The sequence below is a fragment of the Protobothrops mucrosquamatus genome, unplaced genomic scaffold (assembly GCF_001527695.2).
Source record: "Protobothrops mucrosquamatus isolate PMUCROS unplaced genomic scaffold, P.Mucros_1.0 scaffold183, whole genome shotgun sequence".
Lineage (NCBI taxonomy): Eukaryota > Metazoa > Chordata > Lepidosauria > Squamata > Viperidae > Protobothrops > Protobothrops mucrosquamatus.
The window spans coordinates 538,378-558,716 of record NW_015386542.1 but is presented as its reverse complement, the minus strand read 5'-3'; the positions used below and the strand labels follow the sequence as shown (position 1 = coordinate 558,716).

At 36.1% G+C, this 20,339-nt stretch overlaps 1 protein-coding gene across 3 annotated transcripts; it reads left to right on the top strand.

Annotated features, from left to right (window-relative positions):
• Positions 1-1,292: 1,292 nt before the first annotated feature.
• Positions 1,293-7,271, top strand: LOC107285522. 3 transcript variants are annotated; one of them, XM_015813719.1, is made up of 3 exons: positions 1,293-1,351; positions 2,876-2,915; positions 4,703-7,271. In XM_015813719.1, exon 3 carries the CDS (start codon positions 4,735-4,737, stop codon positions 5,602-5,604), a length of 870 nt encoding a protein of 289 aa, XP_015669205.1. In that variant the 5' UTR covers positions 1,293-1,351; positions 2,876-2,915; positions 4,703-4,734; the 3' UTR covers positions 5,605-7,271. The 3 variants fall into 3 exon arrangements, with proteins under 3 accessions (XP_015669205.1, XP_015669203.1, XP_015669204.1); XM_015813717.1 differs by lacking the exon at positions 1,293-1,351 and adding an exon at positions 1,402-1,748; XM_015813718.1 differs by lacking the exon at positions 1,293-1,351 and adding an exon at positions 1,402-1,775.
• Positions 7,272-20,339: the final 13,068 nt, after the last annotated feature.

The following is a 20,339-nucleotide window of genomic DNA, read 5'->3' as shown; positions in this document are numbered from 1 at the left end:
TCCAGCCATTGAAAAATTAAGCCCACACGCAGCAAGAGAAACTCTAAGCTTCTCTGGGAAAAGTGCAAAGAAGAGCAACTAAGATGATTAAAGGCCTGGAGACTAAAACACGTGAAGAACGGTTGCAGGATTTGGGACCGGCCAGTCTAGAGAAAAGAAGGACTAGGAAGGGACATGATAACAGTATACCAATATTTGAGGGGCTGCCACAAAGAGGAGGAGGTCAATTTATTTTCCAATGCACCAGAAGGCAAGACAAGAAACAATGGATGGAAACTAATCAAGGAGAGAAGCAACCTGGAATTAAGGAGAACTTCCTAACAGTGAAGGCAATTAACCAGTGGAACAGCTTGCCTTCAGACACCGTGGGCTCCATCATTGGAGATTTTTAAGACGAGACTGGACAGTCACTTGTCTGAGATGATATAGGCCTATATTATAGGGTCTCCTGCTTTGGCAGGGGGCTGGACTAGAAGACCTCCAAGGTCCCTTCCAGCTAGATTCTGATTCTAAGCACTGACATACAGTATAGTACAGGGGTAGGCAACCTCGGCTCTTTTATGACTCATGGACTTCAACTCCCAGAATTCCTGAGTCAGCATAGCTGACTCAGGAATTCTGGGAGTTGAAGTCCATGAGTCATAAAAGAGCCGAGGTTGCCTACCCCTGGTATAGTAGAAAGAACGTCAGGCGCTTACTCTAGTTCCGCCCTCGTTGGCAAGGTGATGGTGTTCCCAGAGAAGAGCTGATTGGCCAATATTCGAATCTAGTCTTCGATTAACGGCAATTATGCAGGTTCCCTTTGGAGGACCAATCCATTCCCCACCGAAAGCCAATTGGCTAAGAGCCTCCCTGTTTTTGTGAGTCGGCCAATTCTTTCGTCGATGAGGACGGTGCCATCTAATTTTAAATAACCTGCTCCCCCCCCCACGCGATCCCCCTTCTTTTTAACTGTGATGTCGTTTATTAACGCCCCTTGCTAGATGGTGGTTAATTTTTTTTTTAAACTGTGCTGTTATTCAGTCGGTTCTTTTTTCCCGCTAGGAAAAAAAAAAAAACGCGGGCCTGTCAGTTTCCAAAACTTGATAGGCCCTTACCCACGCTTCGTCTCCGCGGCCTAGTCAAAACGAAACGCAAGCTAGCTGTCGATTCCTGGTAGGTTAATACCGTTTCCTCAGCCGCTTCGTAAAAGCCCGCTTGAACCATAGAGACGGCGAGATGGAAGGAATTCCCACGAAAGAAGAGCCGTAATGCCCTTTTTCAAGATGGCGGAGCGGGCTCGCTTTCCCTTTTTACTGCTTTGAGGTCTCGCGGGCTTTCACTAAAAGGATGGTGCGCGGCGCGTGGGCCTGTAAGTGACGCCTTACCGTTTTTTTTTTTTTTTTTTGCCGTTCTGGTAATCCGAAACGGGAAGGGAGGGATGAGGGGAAAGGCGGAGTTGAAGTTCACCGGCCTGGGTTCTGCTGCGGCTGGCCTACCGGGGAAAGAAAGAGCCCGGGCTTCAGATGGCCTGCTGTACGCAAGTGGGCAGAGACTTGACGAGGCCAAGAGGGAGGAGGCCGCTCCACCCCCTTTCCTTATGGGTCCTGTGGCCCTTGGCTTTTTCTACGTAGCATCCTCGTTTGGGAAAAGCCAAGTGAAACGAAATAGCGACAGGGCTCTGCCAAATGGAGAGAAGCTTCTCATTCTCCCTTTGGAAGGACAGCGCTCAGTCACTGACACCCCAGCGAGCAATAAAGAGCATATAGGTATATCTGGAGTTTGCTGACAGTAGGGTAGGTTTAGGTGGCTGGTGGGTTCGTCTAACCTGTTTTGGAAAGGTTCTAGGAGATCGGGCGGTATCAAATTTGAATTAATAATTGTTGTTATTTATGTGTTGCTGCGCAAACGCTGATTGTTAAGTGGTGCCCAAATACTAATGTGTTTATTCTATTCATCCATTACAGTTCTTCCACCCTTCTGTTGTCTTATGTTTTCTTTGGCCACCTGCTCTGCAGACGTGCAACTTTTTTTTTTTTTAAAAAAAATGCAGGCTGCTGGAAATTATGCATCTATAATCTAGTTACACAATTTAAAGTTTGCATTTTGAAGGCTTCGTCCATTATTGCATAGAAATCAAGCATTGTATAGGGGGGTGCCGATTACTCTTCCCTGGGTTTCCATTCTACGATGCTTTTTTCTTCGTGTGTATGAAAAGTGCATTCTGTTTAGGGCAGCATTTCTTTGCACGTGTTTAGGAGAAATTAAAGTATGCAGGATTAATGTTTAAGAATGTGTACAGTACTCCTGGAAATACAAGTTTAGCTTAAATAAGCTTTGCAGCTAAGTCAATTTTTTCCATAGACTACAGTTTTTGAAAAGATGCAGAGAATGTCCACAGAGAATGTCCATTGTGTATAATAAAGAGCATAAATAGTTAAAAGTTGATAGTGCAGAGCAGATTTAATGTAGTTGTGATTAATAACTTGTTATGTTCAGCTGCAAATGGCTCCAAAAATACCTTTAAGAAGAAATGGCTCCAAAAAAATACCTTTGAGAGGATTCTTTCTTACTTGGGAGTATTGCAATTTCCACCAGTGGAAAATATACATTTATTCGTTTAATACATATATTTCCACATTCCAAAGGCTTTTGTGGTATCATAATAGAAAAGCAGGCTAATTGAGAAATAATGGTCAAAACTATTAACTTTAATAAATTATAACCAGAAATATTAAGTATATCCACTAGAAATCTTAAACGCTTCTCTGAATAGGTCAACTTTTAAGGAATTTATAAAGGATAAGAATAATGGAACCACTGAGATTTTTGGTAGGATGGCATTCCACATGGGGTTTCAGTTGCTGAGAAATAAGATGTTCTTATTTTTCCCTAGATCTTATATGGAGAAGGAACCTTCAGCAATACAAATAAAGGTCAGTGTCCTGAATAGGTAGAAGCTATTTTAAGCAGGTGATCTTGAATTATTTTAATTTATATATGCATCCAATTGTCATATGAATCAGGGCATTGTACACAATTGCAGAATATTACAATATAATTATATACAGAGACAACTTCATTGAATCAAAAATAACTTTAAAATAGTTAAGGTGGTAATAAAACATTCTGGCCAATTTCTCTGGGAAAAGTGAAGTCTTAGCCTTTCAAAAACAAGGCAGGGGCAAGACTATCTAAATCTCAGCAGGCATGAAGGCAGAAAAGACATGTCTCCTAGATCCTACCAGATGACACAACTTACGTGATAGGTGCATGCCTAGTTTTTCAGATCTTATTGGATGCTAAGCTGAAGTAGGGTTTTAATTCATTTTGAATTTACCTGATGTTCAAAACTGAGCCCAGTATTATGTATGAAAAGTAGCTCTCACCTGCAAACAAGTAAGCTATTACATTTTGGTCCAGCTGTAGCTTCAGAGTAGTTTTAAAAGGTAGTTCCTGTAGAACAGGGTTCCCCAACCTGTGGGCCGCAGCCCGGTAGTGGGCTGTGGCCCATGGGACAGGCTGGCCACCTTACTGCTGCAGGGTGTGAAAATGGGCTGCCACCATGCTGTGGGGCACAAAAATGGGTGCCGCTGTGGGGCATGGAAATGGCACTGCGTTGTGCAAGAACGGGGCAGGGCTAGTGAGTATCATGTGGGCACTAGCCCTGCCCTGTTTGCATCGTGCGGCCCCGTGCACATACGCATGGGTGTAAAATGCTTCCCCCGTCCCTTTTCCTCTGGTTCGCCAACTGAGAAAGGTTGGTGACCTGCTGTATAACATAATGCAGTTTAATCAGGAGATGGCAGTGACATGGCTTTGTTGCTTTTATTTGTCTTTTAGGTTATATCACTGAGAGTTGTAACAGTGAGATGGGCAGCATGTAAATTTAATAAAATATGCTTTATTGCATAAACATTGTTTTATAAATCTGTATTAATTGTTTGGGGAAATATTAGTTACCTCTGTCAATAGAGGTAATTGAAAATAGAATTATTTCAGTAAATAAAATAATATACTAATGTTTTATTCACTTTAATGAAACAGTTTCATTTCCAGATAGGAGCATATTTATTTTAAAAGTTAATAGTCCTCGCTTACATTCAGTCCCATTTGAAGTTATAATGGTGTTAAAAAACCATTGAAAAAAATAACTTTACAGTCAGTTTATGATCTTTGCAGCATCCCTCAGTCATGTGATCAACATTCCAGACAGTACATATCCTGTGTGGGTGTTTATTTTTCCCCTTGCAAAGTAGAGAGAAAAGGATTGCAAAAGAGTAAGCTGTTTATTCTTCTACACATCAAAGGCAATGCAATTATGCTGGCCACAGGAAAGGGTCAAGCAAAAGAGAGCCTTTTTTCTACCCCACCCCTCTCCCTTTTAGCAGAGTGGAGAAGTCAGTCTTAGGCTGCCAGCGTGATTGCATTGCTTTTGACAGTCAGCAGGCATTTGAGCACTCCAAAGGGTGGGGGAATGGTAAGGAGGCAAACAAAAGCTAAAGGTGTGAAAGTGAGTAGTCTTGTCTCTTCCAGCTGGAGAGCACAGTCATATAGTGTGTGATTTCCCATTTGATTATTGTTTTGCTTAGTGGTGGAGCTGCCAATCCATGTTACAATAGTTAAGGGAGAACAACTTGTATAACATTTTTAAAGTTTTTGAATTAAAATCCTCATTTTCATTGTTGGTGCTATTTCAGCTAACATCTCTCTTCTTTTTCAGCTTTTGATATAGAGTGACTTTAAACAGGAATTATGGCAGCTTTGGATAAAATAAAAGCAAAAAAGACTCTGGGAACTGTCGATTATGTGGAGTCATCTGAGTTTGCACAAGGAATTCTGCCTACAAAGAAGGATGTCATTCAAAACATGTTGTATTTGTTGCATCCAAAAAGGGCTGGTCAAGCACAACGATCCAAAGAAGATGCTGCCCAGTTGCTTGCTGAACTTTTGCAGGAACATTGGTTGTTTTGCAATCTATATACCATAGCAACACAGAGCATCAAGAAGCATATTCTGAATGTATATGAAGAATTCTCAAAGTTATACCAATCCAGAAAACGAAGAAAAAATGAACTGTTTATTCAGAAAGCAGATGATTTCAATAGGAGTTCAGAACAGCTTTTTGATATATTTTGTACAGACACTGTTACACGAGAGAAATTGGAGCAGTACAGTGGTGTTAAGATGACAGATACTGAATGGAAATTCCTTGAAGATCAGAGGAATGAAAGAAAAATGTACTTTGAGGACTTCATGGACAAAAAACAAATGGAAACAATAGAAAGACGAAGAAAGGTTGAATCATTAGAGCATTTTAGGAAAATTGCAGAGGAAGAGAAAGAAGCTCGTAAGCGAAAAGAAATGACTTCAAACAGGGATGAACACCCAGTTGAAGATGTTAATAAGAATAAAGATGACTCCTGTCTTGAATACAACAAAGGAATTGGAGGGTTTTCAGATAAAGCAAAAAGAAAGCGTCTGTCTTCTTGTTGGGTAACTGGGACTGCAACTTCAACCACTTACAATGAATCGGTTCCTTCTGAAAATCAGCATCTACGTATGAATATCAGAAAAGTCAGACCAGGATTCTATGAGACTTTTGACAAATACAAGAACTGCTAGTTTGGTATCTGAACTCTCTGGAGGAGAGAATTAACTTAGATCTTAAAGTACCCAGGTTATTTGGGAGTTGGTGTAGATAATTATGTTGGGCTCCCTTATTGTGCAACAGCAGCACCAAAAGGATTGGTAGAAATAGTCCATGGAAAAGATTAAGATGATAGTCATTTAGTTTTATAGCAATATATTCACAAAGAGAAAGTATTAGTTATGAAAAAACTATATCATTAGCAAAAGAAGTCTGAAGTTCCAATGCTTATAAGCTTAAAAAAATAAAGTAGACATGAACAGGTTACATTCCATGAGAATAATGTATGTATTTCAACAACTGCATAGGAAGATAATGCTTTATCCGTTATGTACAGCATTTAAATCAAACTAAAAACCTTTTGCTAAAAACATAATACGGAGGTCTGAGAAAGAAAAAAGTGAAGAGTAAATTAATTAAATAATGTGTTCTATTCCAGCTCTGCATCTCTGGAGATTGGAAGATCATATCCAATTTATTAACATAAGTAACTAAACATGGCTATTGAAAGGAACAGAATTCATAGTCTGTGTAACATTGGAATATTCAGGATCACAATAAACTGCAAACTCAAACCATGACAACTAAAACTGTGTCCCTTAAGGAAAAATAATAATTGGTCCCAGTGATTCATAAAGTGCTGTTACTTTCTAGGGGAAAAAGAAAACAAATACTTATCTGACCCTAAGAGACATAGTATATATAACTTCCAGTTAATACACTGAGATTCAAATGGTTTTAGGTATTTGCACAAAAAGTAATTGGTTGCTTATTTGACCTAGTAGATAAGTAGTTGCTAAGAGACCCTACACTTTGGCAAACCAATTCTTGTAGATAATTTGATAGCTTGTTGAAAGAAAACAGGAATTTTAAACAATGGCTTTAGATATCGGTGTACTGGTGATAGCTATCATTTTTCTGAATTCTTGGCAATTAAATAACTTGGTTGTAATTATGTCAAAAAATAAAATCTGTAGTTAAAAGTAAGACGTGAAGATGTGTACACACAATATGATAAAATAAGGTGCCTAAAAGTTAAAGAAAAAAGTCTCATAGACTGATAATTTTGACTGTAAACTGTGATGTTTGCAACAACAGAAATATCTAGGTACTTAATCATACCAACTGACTTTGTATTTAAGTTGTTGATTCTTTAAAGTTTTAAAACTTAAAATAGTTTCAAATCTTTACCTTATAATACTAGAGTAGTCCCATGGCGAGATAGACAGCAAATGAATTCAATAATATTTTAATAATAATTCTGCATAAATTAGGTAGATTCATTACACGAGCTGTGGTGGCACAGTGGTTAGAATGCAGTATTGCAGGCTAACTCTGCCCGCAGCCAGGATTCAAACCTGACTGGCTCAAGGTTGACTCAGCCTTCCATCCTTCCGAGGTCGGTAAAATGAGGACCCAGATTGTTGGGGGCAATAGGCTGACATTTGCAAACTGTTCAGAGAGTTGTGTAAAGCACTATGGAGTGATACATAAGTCTAAGTGCTATTGCTATTACATATTTTTGCTTCATTTCACACATCTGAAAGCTTTTTTTCTGTATTTTTAGCATTGTGTTTTCCATTTACTCCTTTATAACAACATGACTACTAAAATAAACAGTACACACATGAATATATGATTTAAAAAGTCCAAAATGGTTTTAATTATGTAATTGTTTTGTAAGAAAAGTATCAATTTGAATACTAAAATAGCAACAAATAATAAGAGCACTGTCAGAATCAAGCATATTGGTTAACTGTGTGCCTCTGGGGAGTCTCCAAATAAGGTGCTGTATGTTGACAATAACCCCTATTACAATTGTTCTTTAGATACTGGAATTCAGAGGCATAAACATCTTGAAAAATGGTAATGGCAAACCACCTGCTTAGAAAACTATGTAGTCCTCAGGAATGAAGCTTGACTCTAAATTCTGGTATTTGGAGCCATATAACTTCTAATTATTCATATTCTGATACTCCAAGAATGTTTTGAATCTTCCTTTAAAATCATCTAAAAAGTGACTTGTTTTGTAAAAATGAATTTATATGATTAAATTAAGTGGTGTATTATGTGGAATAGCTTCTTGAATTTCCCGCCATTCACCTTCACCTGATGATCTCAGATTCTGGTGTTATGAAGAAGAAAACAGAAAATTAGACTTAGTTGAGAAGCTTAGTAAATGGGGGAAATGAGTCATGGGTCTTACTTTTTCTTTGAAAGTCCTAAAGATTAAGGAATATACAAAATAAATCACTTGAGATGTTTTTATATAGGATATAGTATACAAATTTTAGAATAATGGAAACAGAATGAAATCTTGAGAATGGGAAATGTATACCTCCTAGTTTAATTCCTTTATACATGTCTTTTACAGCTAAAGAAAGACGATGCAGTATGTTAACTTTGTATTAAGCTTACTTGAGCAGTACCGTGATCAGCTACAGAATAATCAGTTGCATGACCAAGACAGTTATTCATACAAATGTAAGAAGGCTCTGAATTAAGAGTTTTAATTGTTTTATAAACTGAAGTTTTTTTTCTGGCCAAGAATAAAATTACTTAAAAGCAGCATTCTGAATATTTGCTGTGCTTTTCATCAATATATTAAAGCTTTGTTGTCTTTATGAATATTAAGAGCATCAGCATCTCCCTGACCTAACTTTAATTAGAAGATGCATCTGTTCCATTTGTCAATTTGTTGAAGTTGAAACTGGAGATTGAGCACAATTTTATTCTTTCTCAAACCTTTGCGGTTTTTCCTTTTCTTTTGATTTCTAACTTGCAAATTTGTTTCTAATACTGATTCTGTCACGTGAATAAACATCTCTGATTGCTGCTGTTTCCTGTTTTAGGTCTGATGCACTCTGGAAAAAGAATAAATGCTTATGATATAACAGTCTCTATAATCTACTGTTGCATTGCAGAATAATAATTGATGTCTGTCGCTCACGGAAACGGTGATTGGAAACCAATCCAACCTTTGAGGATACCCTAACCATAATGTTGAGTCAACTACTTAGAAGGCCTGCCTCTTAATCCTACTTTTTTGTCATTATATGGGAATAGAATCAGAAGTTTGATGCTTGGCTTGAATGAATAGAATCTTTGTTGACAAGGCATTTTCTAATGTATCACACACGGTCATATCAATTAAGTTAAAATACATGCAAATTCCCAGTCAGAATTTGCTAACCAATTGGGATTGCAAATATTAATAAGCTCTGATAGCAAATTCACATTGATCCTCAGCAATCATTCAGAATCTGCAGCTGACACAAAATAAGTCCAGCTTTTGGGAACAGGAACTCTCTTGTATTTGTCCAAAGTATGTGTGTACCTATCCATATTTTTCTAAATATGCTCAGAGCATGTACACATGCAATAGAATTCACTAATGCTAACTTGCTTGGGCCAGTTGGCACATTTTCAATTTTGAGATTATGCCCCAGCACTCTTACAAAATAACTATGAGACTTACTCTCCGCCATTCCCTATAGCCCTTATGATGCCCCTTGCTACCTTAGTTTGCTTTTAGGTTTTTTGGGGTGCACATGCATACTTTATAGCTCAGGGTTGCAGCCTCTCATTTAATATGGCAGTTTTGAAAATAAGCTTGAGGCTGCTACTATATTTGTATTACACCAGTTTATTGTATAACTTTATTAAAGAGTAACAAAATAATGGAGCCTGGTGATCATCAAGAAAAGAGTCAGCAGATATATTGGGCTTCATAAGGAGAATAAAATTTAGGGCTTACATAAAATATCCCGTTCATATTGTTTACAACTGTCAATATAACATTGTTAATTATAGTGCAGTCTTTACACTTCATTTGATTTGTATTTCTCTAGTTCTTTGCTAAACACAATTCCTAGATGTGATGGCAAAGCTTTATTTTGGTGAATGATATAATTTTTCATTAGCTTATTCTAAACTATAGGAATAAAGTGGACTTTTGAAGTTTTATTTATTTATAAATAAATTCTATTTATTTATATTTATCAAATTTAGAAACTGACTAACTTGGTCACAGAGCGATTTTGTTAGGAGCACTTTTTTATGCAAAAATGACGGGTGGGGTTTGATTTTGCTTACCCAAGAGGATTCCAAGCCCTCGTTTGTCATGTTTCCGTACCTTTATGTGACCAACTAGCTCAACTATTTTTCCAAACCCTTCATACAAAATTGCCTTCATATAAAATTTAATCAAATTCTTGATTGTTTTAACTTAATACTTTCTACAACAGTTCTCCCATTCTGGTATATAGCATTATAAGGGCCAGAATTCACATGCTGTCATGATTATGGGAATTGTAATTCAATATATGTAAAAGTAATGTGAAGCATCAAGTCATTAATCATAGTTTATAAATAGTGAATGGAATTGCATGAATCAGATGAGCAATGTAGTTCAGCACTATGAATGAATTCAATCCTTAACTAGTAACAATCCTCAATGATTTTAGGTAAGAGTCCTTCCCAGTACCAATTTCAGCTGAAGAACCATGAGTACTACAAAATGGAATGAGAGAAAAGTTAAGCTAATACATTTAGCAAAATGTAATGAATGGAGAATTAAATAACTAAGAATTACTGGAGAATAGGTTAAAAGGAATTCACTGTTAAAATAGTTATCTGAGTTAGTTTTCCTAAAGCCAAAAGACATCAACAATCCTCAGGATGGTCTGAGTTATTGTGGGCTTTTCCTGGCTTCATTTTAGCGAAGACATAATGATTAAATACCATGGAAAGTCAATGAATTTTAGTAATAATTTAAAGTGCTACGAGACTAATTACATACTTGGAAGTAGTGGTATTTTTATTTTTCATGAAATGCAGTTTCTGATCCAATTCTCATAGAACTAGCATATAATAGAACTCTACTCACAGCTTTTAGCTGTCACCCTGATTTGCATGGAGTGAAACAGTGTTAGGTTTTCTAAAATACTAAAATTCTAGGAAGTCCATTGAAATTCTGAAAAATGAGTCAATGCACAGATAATTCTAGCATTTTATTTTTAACAAATAGCTTTAACCACATTATTTTATTACTATAACAAAAAACTAACATTACATCATTATTAAATAGCTTTAACATTACTTAAAACTGTGTAGAAAAGATCTGAATAGCCTAGCTTCTCTTTCCTTTCTTCCTTGAGCAACATTTTCCCCAAGTCAGCTGAAATAAAATGTCATTTGGTGCTGAAAAACTGCTAAAGAGACAGAGATTTAGCTTTCTGTAAAGCTATAAATGTTCAGTCACAATTTTTTAAGTGGAAACTATAAAGATACTCAAATATCCAGCTATTCCTGATCATTTGCCAACATCTATCTATATACTAACAAGCTCATCCTCATTCTGGATATAAACCCCTAGATTCTATTGTGAATACCTCTTAGGCCACTTTCCAATTAATTATATTGCAATGCCAGATTCTCCCTATACTGACTTTCCTTATTCTGGTACTTTCAAATGTGTGAGGACCACAACTCCAGAATTCCAATTTAGTATGGAAACCACAGAGTAAAAAAGACTGCTGTAAGCTCTGACTGCTCTTGACTTGCACTTCTTTGTCACTCCACTAATATATACTGCTCACAAAAATAAAGGGAACGCAAACCCCTTCAGTTCCATGGTAAAATGTTCCCTTTATTTTTTTGAGCAGTATATGTTTTTGTATTTTTAATTACATTATGGCAATAATCTCAAATAACATGAATATAGGAGCTCAATATGATTATATTCCTGATTACAATCATATGTTTGCAATATAAGCAATTAATTTGCAAATCTGTCATGCAAGTTATGGAGCCTTATCAGAACTGTAAGGAACCAGGGGTGGGGTGGGGTGGGGACCCAGCACTTCCCCATCCACAGTATAACCTGTTCATTTTCCAATCAAGAAAGGTAATACACAGTGTGTGCAGATGGCACAGGGTGGAGTGAAACACTGTAAAAGAAACACGATATTTTTAATAAAAAAGTCTAAATAGGTTTAACTAGAGAGATATTTTATTTTCCAGATTATCAGAATGTTATCACGGAGTTTCTGTTGGTATCTTCAATAACATTTTGTTGCTCTTGTTCCACAAACCACCTCCTCCCTCCTCATCTATCCTTATTTCCAGATGGAGCAATATAAAGAGCACAAGGAACTGTGAAAATCAGATACTACGTTGATTACCATTTAGAAGGTGAAACCAACAGCACAGTATTTCTTGATTATTAGGACAGCTTGGCTAAGCATGCTAAGGCTGAATACTTAGAAATATTGGAAAAAAATGAAAAACAACAACCACCAAGAAGTCACTGGAAAAGGCAGAAGCATAATCTTTTTGCAAACTATGTTTGCAAGTCTTATGTTCCAAAGCCAGCAAGGCTGGCAGCAATGTTCATGAAATAACTGATAATCCTCCAGAATATCTTACTTTAGAACTGGGGTTTAAATAATCTTCAGGCATTTTTAATAAGGCTTGGTTCGTGCAAAGTTGATCCAAAAATAAACTTGGAAGATTAGCTTACTCGTTCTGTACATATCTTTCTGTTCCAGGATGTCCCATTTCAACAGAGCATTAGGAGAAGGAGATTTGAGAAAATTACTGAAAATTTACCGCACAGAGATTTCAATGGCAGTGGATGATGTCTTCCCATTACTTCATGGGCTTGCTGATCATGAAGTTGTCACTGAAGAGATGTTCAAGGTGAGAGAGGAGAAAAAAAAAATCCAGGTACTATATAGCTCTTCAGTACATAATACTGGAATATATCTGTTTCTTTTAAGCCATTCATTTAATGTGTTGCAATAATTTGCATATCTGTTGTTTTATTTTATACAATATTATGTATAACTCATGTTCAACTACAGTTTTGCTGATCTATCTCTCACTTTTTAATTTTGGCATTTTTATTTTTCATTACTGCATTTTCTCTTTCATTCTGTGCAAATTATTGAAATGTGATGGTTTTTCAGACTACTTTGTATAAACTTTTATTTGAGCAGGTATGGTGAAAAATCAAGAGTCTGAAACTGTATATCCTGGGTATTAACTTTTAGTATCAAGGTATGAATGGAAATGTTGTTTCCAAGTTTATACATCAAAGTTTATGAATATAGTTTGAAATAACTGCAAATGGCTACAAAGGCATGCCTGTCTAAAAACGTTAGGTTAGGGAGAGAGTAATCTGAGGGTACTGTTGACTTTTCCCCACACTTTCAGCATTACAGTATTTGCCTTTTGCTTCAATTTCTAAAGCACTTTCAAGATTACTTATAATTCCAAAAAGCTCATATTCAATTTTCCTCAGTTTCTATTTTTTTCCAAAATAAATTTCATTTTAATTTTTTCTTTATTATATTGCAAATAACTGCTTACTTTATAAATATTGTATTCATTATGTATTATACTATGTTCTATTTATTACATTATATTATTGGATGTTCTCCCCAATATACATTCCTTTTGCATGAAATTTTCTGCACACTAAATCTCTTTTTATTTATTTAATTTATTTGCTGCCCATCAAAGCGTCTCTGGGGGGCTTTTTGCACATCTAAATACCATCGATGTAAAAAACATCTAATATACTGTATATTAAGGTTGAAGTCATCCTAAAAATATACAATTTGTCAGATTTAAATTATGCTGCAAAATTCAGAAATACCAAATATCAAAATATAATTTTCTGCCTTAGTTGGTGATGTGCAAATTACATAAATAGCATTAAAATTATTTCTCCTCATTCCTTTTTTTTTTCAAATAGAATATTCAAAACGTTGAGGTTATTACCATCCTTAATTAGCTACTACTCAAGAAGATGGACTATACCAAATAATATATATGGTAAGCATTTTAAAGAAATAAAATCTATTTGAGAATTATGTCAATTTTGCATTTCTTTTTGTCTTGAAGGACACTCTCCACCTGAAGGAAACTGAAGGTTGCCACAGGGCTTTTTACACCATGTTGACATGGTTGCTAAATCAGGATTTATCTTCCATAGAAGATTTCTGGAGAGTCCTTTTCAAAGAATACAACCTGGAGAGGTATTCCAAGCTTCAGTCCATTTGGAGCAGCTTTCCTAAAGGTATAAGATATTGTCATCATGGCCTTAAAATTAAATTTATAGGGGACAGCGAGAAGCTGTGAATGATAGGTAGTATAGAAATTGGAAATTATGGGAGTAATCCAAGTTGTATCTAATTGACTGAATGTGGTTCATGCTAAAATTAGTGTATTTGGGACATGTCCAGCATATCAAAGTGATTTTAGTATAAGCTAAAATTCAAGTTTAATTTAAAGCCAGCCACTTGATACAATGATGAAAATGTGAGCTAACAATGGTAGCACATTTATAAGATCTATCCTGTGACATGTATTTTTCTCTGCTAAGGAAGAAATTACCTTCTATGGTTGGAGACAAATTTCTATAACTGTACGCAAGAATCTCAGTCAGTCTCAGTACTTTCCTTGTTTTCAGATATGGATTTCAGCAGGCATCGCAGAACAAAGAAACTTGCCATTAATAATCCAAAGATTGTGACTCAGCACAAATCCCAAGGAAAGAGAAAGATGACAGAAGAAAAAGACTCTTTGCAATTAACTCAGCCTCCAGGGAAAACTGATCCGCACCTTGGTATAGAATTATGTACTATGATTTTACTGTAGTTTATGGGATATTGCAGTTTAACTAAAATATGAAAAGAATGAGTTTAAAGAATAAAAGAAAACCCCTCCCCTCCCCAAAACAAGTATCTCAGAAGAGGAATCCATTGTAATGACATCATACTGCATTTTTCTCTTTTTATAAAAATAAAGGCAACATGCAGTTGGAGTTAAACATTTTCTTTCAATTTGTTTTCTATAGTACTAATGGTTCTCAAGTTTCTGAGAAAAGTGTAGTTCCTAATAAATAACATATAATAAGATTTATTGTTACAGGTATTCCTCGACTTACAACCATTTGTTTAGTGACCAAAGTTGTAACGGCATTGGAAAAAGTGACTTATGACTGTTTTCACACTTAAGACTGTTGCAGTATCTTTGCAGTCATGTGATCAAAATTCAGGCACTTGCCAACAGGCATGTATTTATGATAGTTACATTGTCCTAGGGTCATGTGATCACCATTTGTAACTTTCCCAGCTGGCTTCTGACAGGCAAAGTCAATGGGGAAAGCCCTATTTGCTTAATGACCACATGGTTCACTTAACAACTGCAGTGATTCACTTAACAAATCTGGCAAAAAAGGTCATAAAATGGAGCAAAACTCACTTAACAACAGAAATGTTGGGCTCAATTGTGGTCGTAAGTTGAGAACTACCTGTATTGGGCATTTTGCAAAAAAAAAAGATAATTTCTGTTTTCAGTATTGCAAACTGTCTTATAAATCAACAGGGTCCTTTCCTAAAACAAAAGCTGTGAAGAAATCAGAAAATGCTGAGCTACAACATTACCCTCTTCCAAGTGGTAAGTTTATCACTTTGCTATGCTTGTTGAATACCCTAATCCAAATGGTTGGGCTACTTCTGTGAAATGATCTGTCCATCAAAATAAAATTTAAAACCATGAATAATCTTGTTTCATTATCAGATCTCATTAGATTTTGAAATTTCTCCCTGAGATCTCAGAAAGGAACAAACAATTTCACAATAATTTGATGTCCTTGATTGGAGACTTGTCAATGTTATATATTGAAATGTCACATGACTTGGTCAAGTTTTAGATTTAATTTTGAAGTCTTGCTAGTCTTTGAATAATCTATCCAACATTATCTTTATACTATGCCTTGATGTACTGCTCATTCAGATATGATTCCAAGTCATTATTTAGAATTCTGAATGGCTAAGGTATTGTTCAACATACAAATTATTTGTTTAGCCAAGGGGCCTATATATTACATTAGGTGGGAGGGGGGAAATGACATGAAAAGCTATTCGGTAACTTTTGTTGAATCGGCTTATCATTGTAGCAGTTGATCTAAGCTGTCTTTGGTGATTTCATTTAAGTCTGCTCTTTGCATGTAAGAAAACTGATTGATTATAAGATTCAAATAAAAACAAACAGATCATTAATTCCATATTATCTGTAGCCGTCTCTCCACAATTCTCCTACCCAATCTAAAGAACCTTCTAATTGCTAACTATCCTCTTCAATGAGCCAGTTTAGTGTAGTGAGCCAGTTTAGTGTAGTGTTCTAGCCATCAAGCTAGAACAGTGTTTCTCAACCTTAACAATTTTAAGGCATGTGGACTTCAACTCCCAGAATTCCACAGCCAGCATTGCTGGCTGTGGAATTCTGGGAGTTGAAGTCCACATGCCTTAAAATTGTCAAGGTTGAGAAACACTGAGCTAGAAACTGGGAAAGCGTTTCTAGTCTCACCTTAGGCACAAAGCCAGCTGGGTAACCTTGGCTTTGCCCTCAGAAGAAGGCAATGGCAAACCACTTTTGAAAAATCTTGCCCAAAAAATTGAAGGGACTTTTTCAGACAGTGTCCAAGAATCAAACACGATTGACAGAAGAAACTGATAAGGAGAATATTTGTAGCTCAGTGTTGAAATTAGGGTTCCTTGGTGCTCTCTGAGCTTGGTTGTTTTCTTGCAGACTTTTCATTACCCAAACTAGGTAACATCATCAGTGCTAGTACGGAGTGGGGTTTGCTCTTAATTTATAATCTAGTGGTTTACCTTGTTGGGGTTAGTGGGAGTGGTCTTGGAGTTTCTTTGGTTGGGCTGTTTACTATTAGCTTGTTTGGCAGTTCCTTGACTGAGGTATTATCACTTCTTGATTGTTGATCCAATGTTAATCTTGGTGTTAATCTGTGCTCATCTGGGTGTTGATTGCCGGTGGGGAGGTGTTTTGGTCTTTTTGTTCCCTTTTTGGTTTGTTGATTGTCTCTGTTAAACAGTATGTTGACAGAAAAAAAAACTTCAAACAGAAATAATAGACAATTTCAACGTCAAGATGAAGAATTTGTATTAACTTGATCATTTGTTGTAATAGCATTTTAAAATGCTATTTAAGTAGATCTCATTTTTGCAGATGGGGATCTGAGGTATAAAAGCGGTGAATCTACTGAACAGTCGCGAATCTAACACAGCTCTTTCAAAGTGCTTCATTCTATTTTAATCCCACTGAAACATTGGCACTATGATATTCTCCATATTGTGTTAACCTTTCTTCTTGCTTTGTTGTAAAATCTATACCAAACCTTCCTCATTTTACACTGCTGGCCACATGCATAAAAGATGACTATAAGTTACCTTACATTGTTTGAAAAGGTTAATTTGGTTTAATATTCCAGTTACAGCTAAGGGTAAACTGTCTCCTAGGAAAGACACAGTTTCAAAGATGTCAAATATGTCTTTTTCTAGGCAATGCTAAGAAATTTGTTAAAGTTGGGGATGAATGTTATACATCAAACACATCAGAAGAACTTGGAGAAAATAAAGCTTATGAAATGAAGCCCAGCATGAATAACAAAGAACCCCAGGTTTCTGAATATGTATAATTATATACTATAATCAATTCTTATTCTCTTTGGATCTTTGGTAGTAAAGAGCAACCTTTGCTGGGCTGGCTTCTCTGTTTAGAGTCAGTCTCACTATGGCAAGGTTATGGTGACCACATGAGTCTTCATCCATGGAGATAAATAGGAAACCCAAGAGCCTCTATTCTTATTTATATAGTACCAATAGCAAGTGTTGCATGCATCTGCCAATCTGTATTAAGATGCAAAACTAGGAACCAAACAAGAATGTGTGAATATGACTATTCAATATTAATAGGTGAACAGCAACAAGAAAAACATTTGCATACTGGTTCCACATACAAGAGGCAGATACTTGTGCTTCATACTGCATTGTTTACCTTGCCTATTTGTGGGAAAATTTGTATGGGATTTTGATGCATTATTTTAAAGCAAAGAAACAAGTAATGGCTCCTGTATGTGTGAAGCCTATGTACTCATTCCTTGCTGCCTCACTGAGTCTTGTCAATCACTATTATTAAAAATTACTAAATTACTAAAAGCACAATTTCTCAGGATTTAAGTCAGTGATCTCATGAAACTGCAATGTAAGCCCCTCGATTAACATTTTAAAAAAATACCATAAAGTCTCTAATATTCCCTAAAACTGAAGTGGAAAACAATCTCATACAATTTGCATTATTGTTCCATCTAATATGTTGATACATCATATTCTATATCTTGTTGAGGTAAATAAGAGAGGTGAGATGTAGAAAGAACCTGTAGACATATTTTTGTTGGAAAACTGCTGTTTTAACTAATCCTTTCTGTACAAGTAGTCCTCAACTTACAACCAGTCACCTAGCAGTCATTCGAAGTTACAATGGAAACCCTACTATGACTTGACCCAGTTCTGGAGTTCTGACAGCTGCACAACCTTTCACAGTCCCATGGTCACATTTCAGGGGTTTGGCAACAGGCTCAACTTTAGAGCTGGTTGTAGCATTCCATGGTCACATGACTATGGTTTATTTTATTTTATTTTATTGCAGATTTCTGGTCTTTTTGACTGGTTTCTGGCAAAAAATGGCCATAGGAATACATTGATTCACTTAACAATCATGTCATTTGCTTAGTGACTACTGCTGCTAAAAATAAGTCATAAAATTGCATCCGGTCATGTGGATGCCTTGGATTATACCTTGATGACTTACAATCTGAATTCTGGTCTCCATTATGGTTGTACATTGAGGACTACATGTATATGACATTATTCAAATATAAATGAAAAAATTTCATAAACTTTCCTGTGATAGGAACAAGTGGGGGCATGATGGGAGTTACCCTGTGTGTTACTAATAGCTAATAGTCTAGCTCATTAACTTTCTCCTAATCTCTAGTATATATCCAACATATAACTTGCTGAATCCATCAGGGTGGGAAGTCCCAGTTTTCCTTCTCTATTTAAACTGGTGTCAGATTCAAAGATGTAGGTTCGGCCAGGATGTATTTTTTTTCCTTCTTAGATGATGTGCCATTTCTATCAAGATGGAATTCCCCAAGTATTTCAGTTTATAATAACTGCACAAATTATTATTTTTTACCTGCTTTCATAAAAGGTGTTAATAATTACGTTCGTTCTCACCCAAATTGTTTTCAGGTTTACACTTGTCCCTGTATAGAGATAATCAGCAAGGCTTGCACAGATTTGGGGCTCTGTATGACTTGTTAGCTATACTTGGAGACACCTCACTGTTTTTACAGGGTGGGCCTTCACACAGCAGTTTTTATCTCACTCCCAGTCCAGGGTGGAGGGAGCCTACATTTGTCCTTAGTGTTCCAGTTTTAAAACAGTATTCTCCATCTTCTCCCACAAGTCTTAGTGTGAATGAGATTAGGACATCTTATTCATGATCTTGATGTTGCTACGGTCAAGAGCTTGCATCTAGTGAGCTTCTGTTGGCTTGTTGAGAATGCCCTTGCCATTTGGTCAATATTCACTGCCTTCCATGGTTGCTTTGGCTTGAGTTACAAAAGAAACTGAATACCTGATTTCTGCAATATCTGACTCAGGCTTTGCAAAGCATCATTCAGGCATTATACAGGTGTTTATATACATTGGTATACTGATCTTCTGGAAGACTGTAAGCCTATTATTAAATAAGTCTTCATGGATCTTGAAGAAGATCTGTTTGTTTAAAAATGGGCTACTGGTCAAAGTAAACTGAGAAATGATAATTTTAACAAAGGTCTGGTGATAATGAGATCTGCAAAAGCAGCCTTGAAAGAAATTGCAAAGAAATTGGTTAAAATTGTAATGTTCTTTTCATTTTAATTATTCCACAATTTGCTGGCCAGAAGAACGATGATGAATGTGCTATCTGTAGGGATGGTGGGGAGCTGATCTGTTGTGATGGATGCCCTAAGGCCTTTCATCTTGGTTGTCTTTTACCACCACTGACAGAAATTCCAAGGTAAAAACAACTTTTATCTGTCTAAATTGAATATAGCCTAGGGCTAGGCCCTACAGATTTACAGCTATTTGCTTCCTTGAGTGATTACAGTTCTTTGTAGCTTTTACAATTAGTTCCTTAACTTAGTTTTGTAATCTTATGTAGCATGTTCTCACTGAGTTTTGTCATTAATTTTAGGGTGCAGATTAGGATGCAGGCTATAGAAGGCCTTTTTGTTTTTATTATTAAAAAATATGACGAACACCTGGGTTATAATTAAAAATTACTTACAGCAATCAACACCTCAAAGTAAAAAATAAAGAATAATTGTGAAAAACATAGATAGACAGACAGACAGATATACATTATTAGATATAGCTATTACATTGTTAATATCTAAGGTATCTTCAAGTCAGACCCAACTTCTGAGATCTGTAAAAATATTCTCCATCTCAATTTGTCCTCACTGGCATTTTGAGAAAAAATGGCACTTCCTACAGAAACATCCCACTGATAGCCTTGATCTCATCTAACCACCTTATCCATTGTCTTCCTTTCTTTCACTTTGCTTAACCTTGCCAGGTATTCTAGTCTATTGGCATCACAAATCAGAATCAGAAAGCCCAAGTATGTGAATGTCTGTTTACATAACTTCACTATAGTAGCCGTTCTTTATTTTTCCAGGAACAATTTACTGTGGGTTGTTTTTTGCAGACCACATTTCAAATTTATAATTTGAAGATATCTGTTTTATTTCAGTTATTATTTTTCAATGTCCAGTTTTTCAGTT

Bases quoted from the DNA above. Each gene is read 5' to 3' on its own strand.
- LOC107285522 (XM_015813719.1), top strand. From the start codon at position 4,735: ATGGCAGCTTTGGATAAAATAAAAGCAAAAAAGACTCTGGGAACTGTC.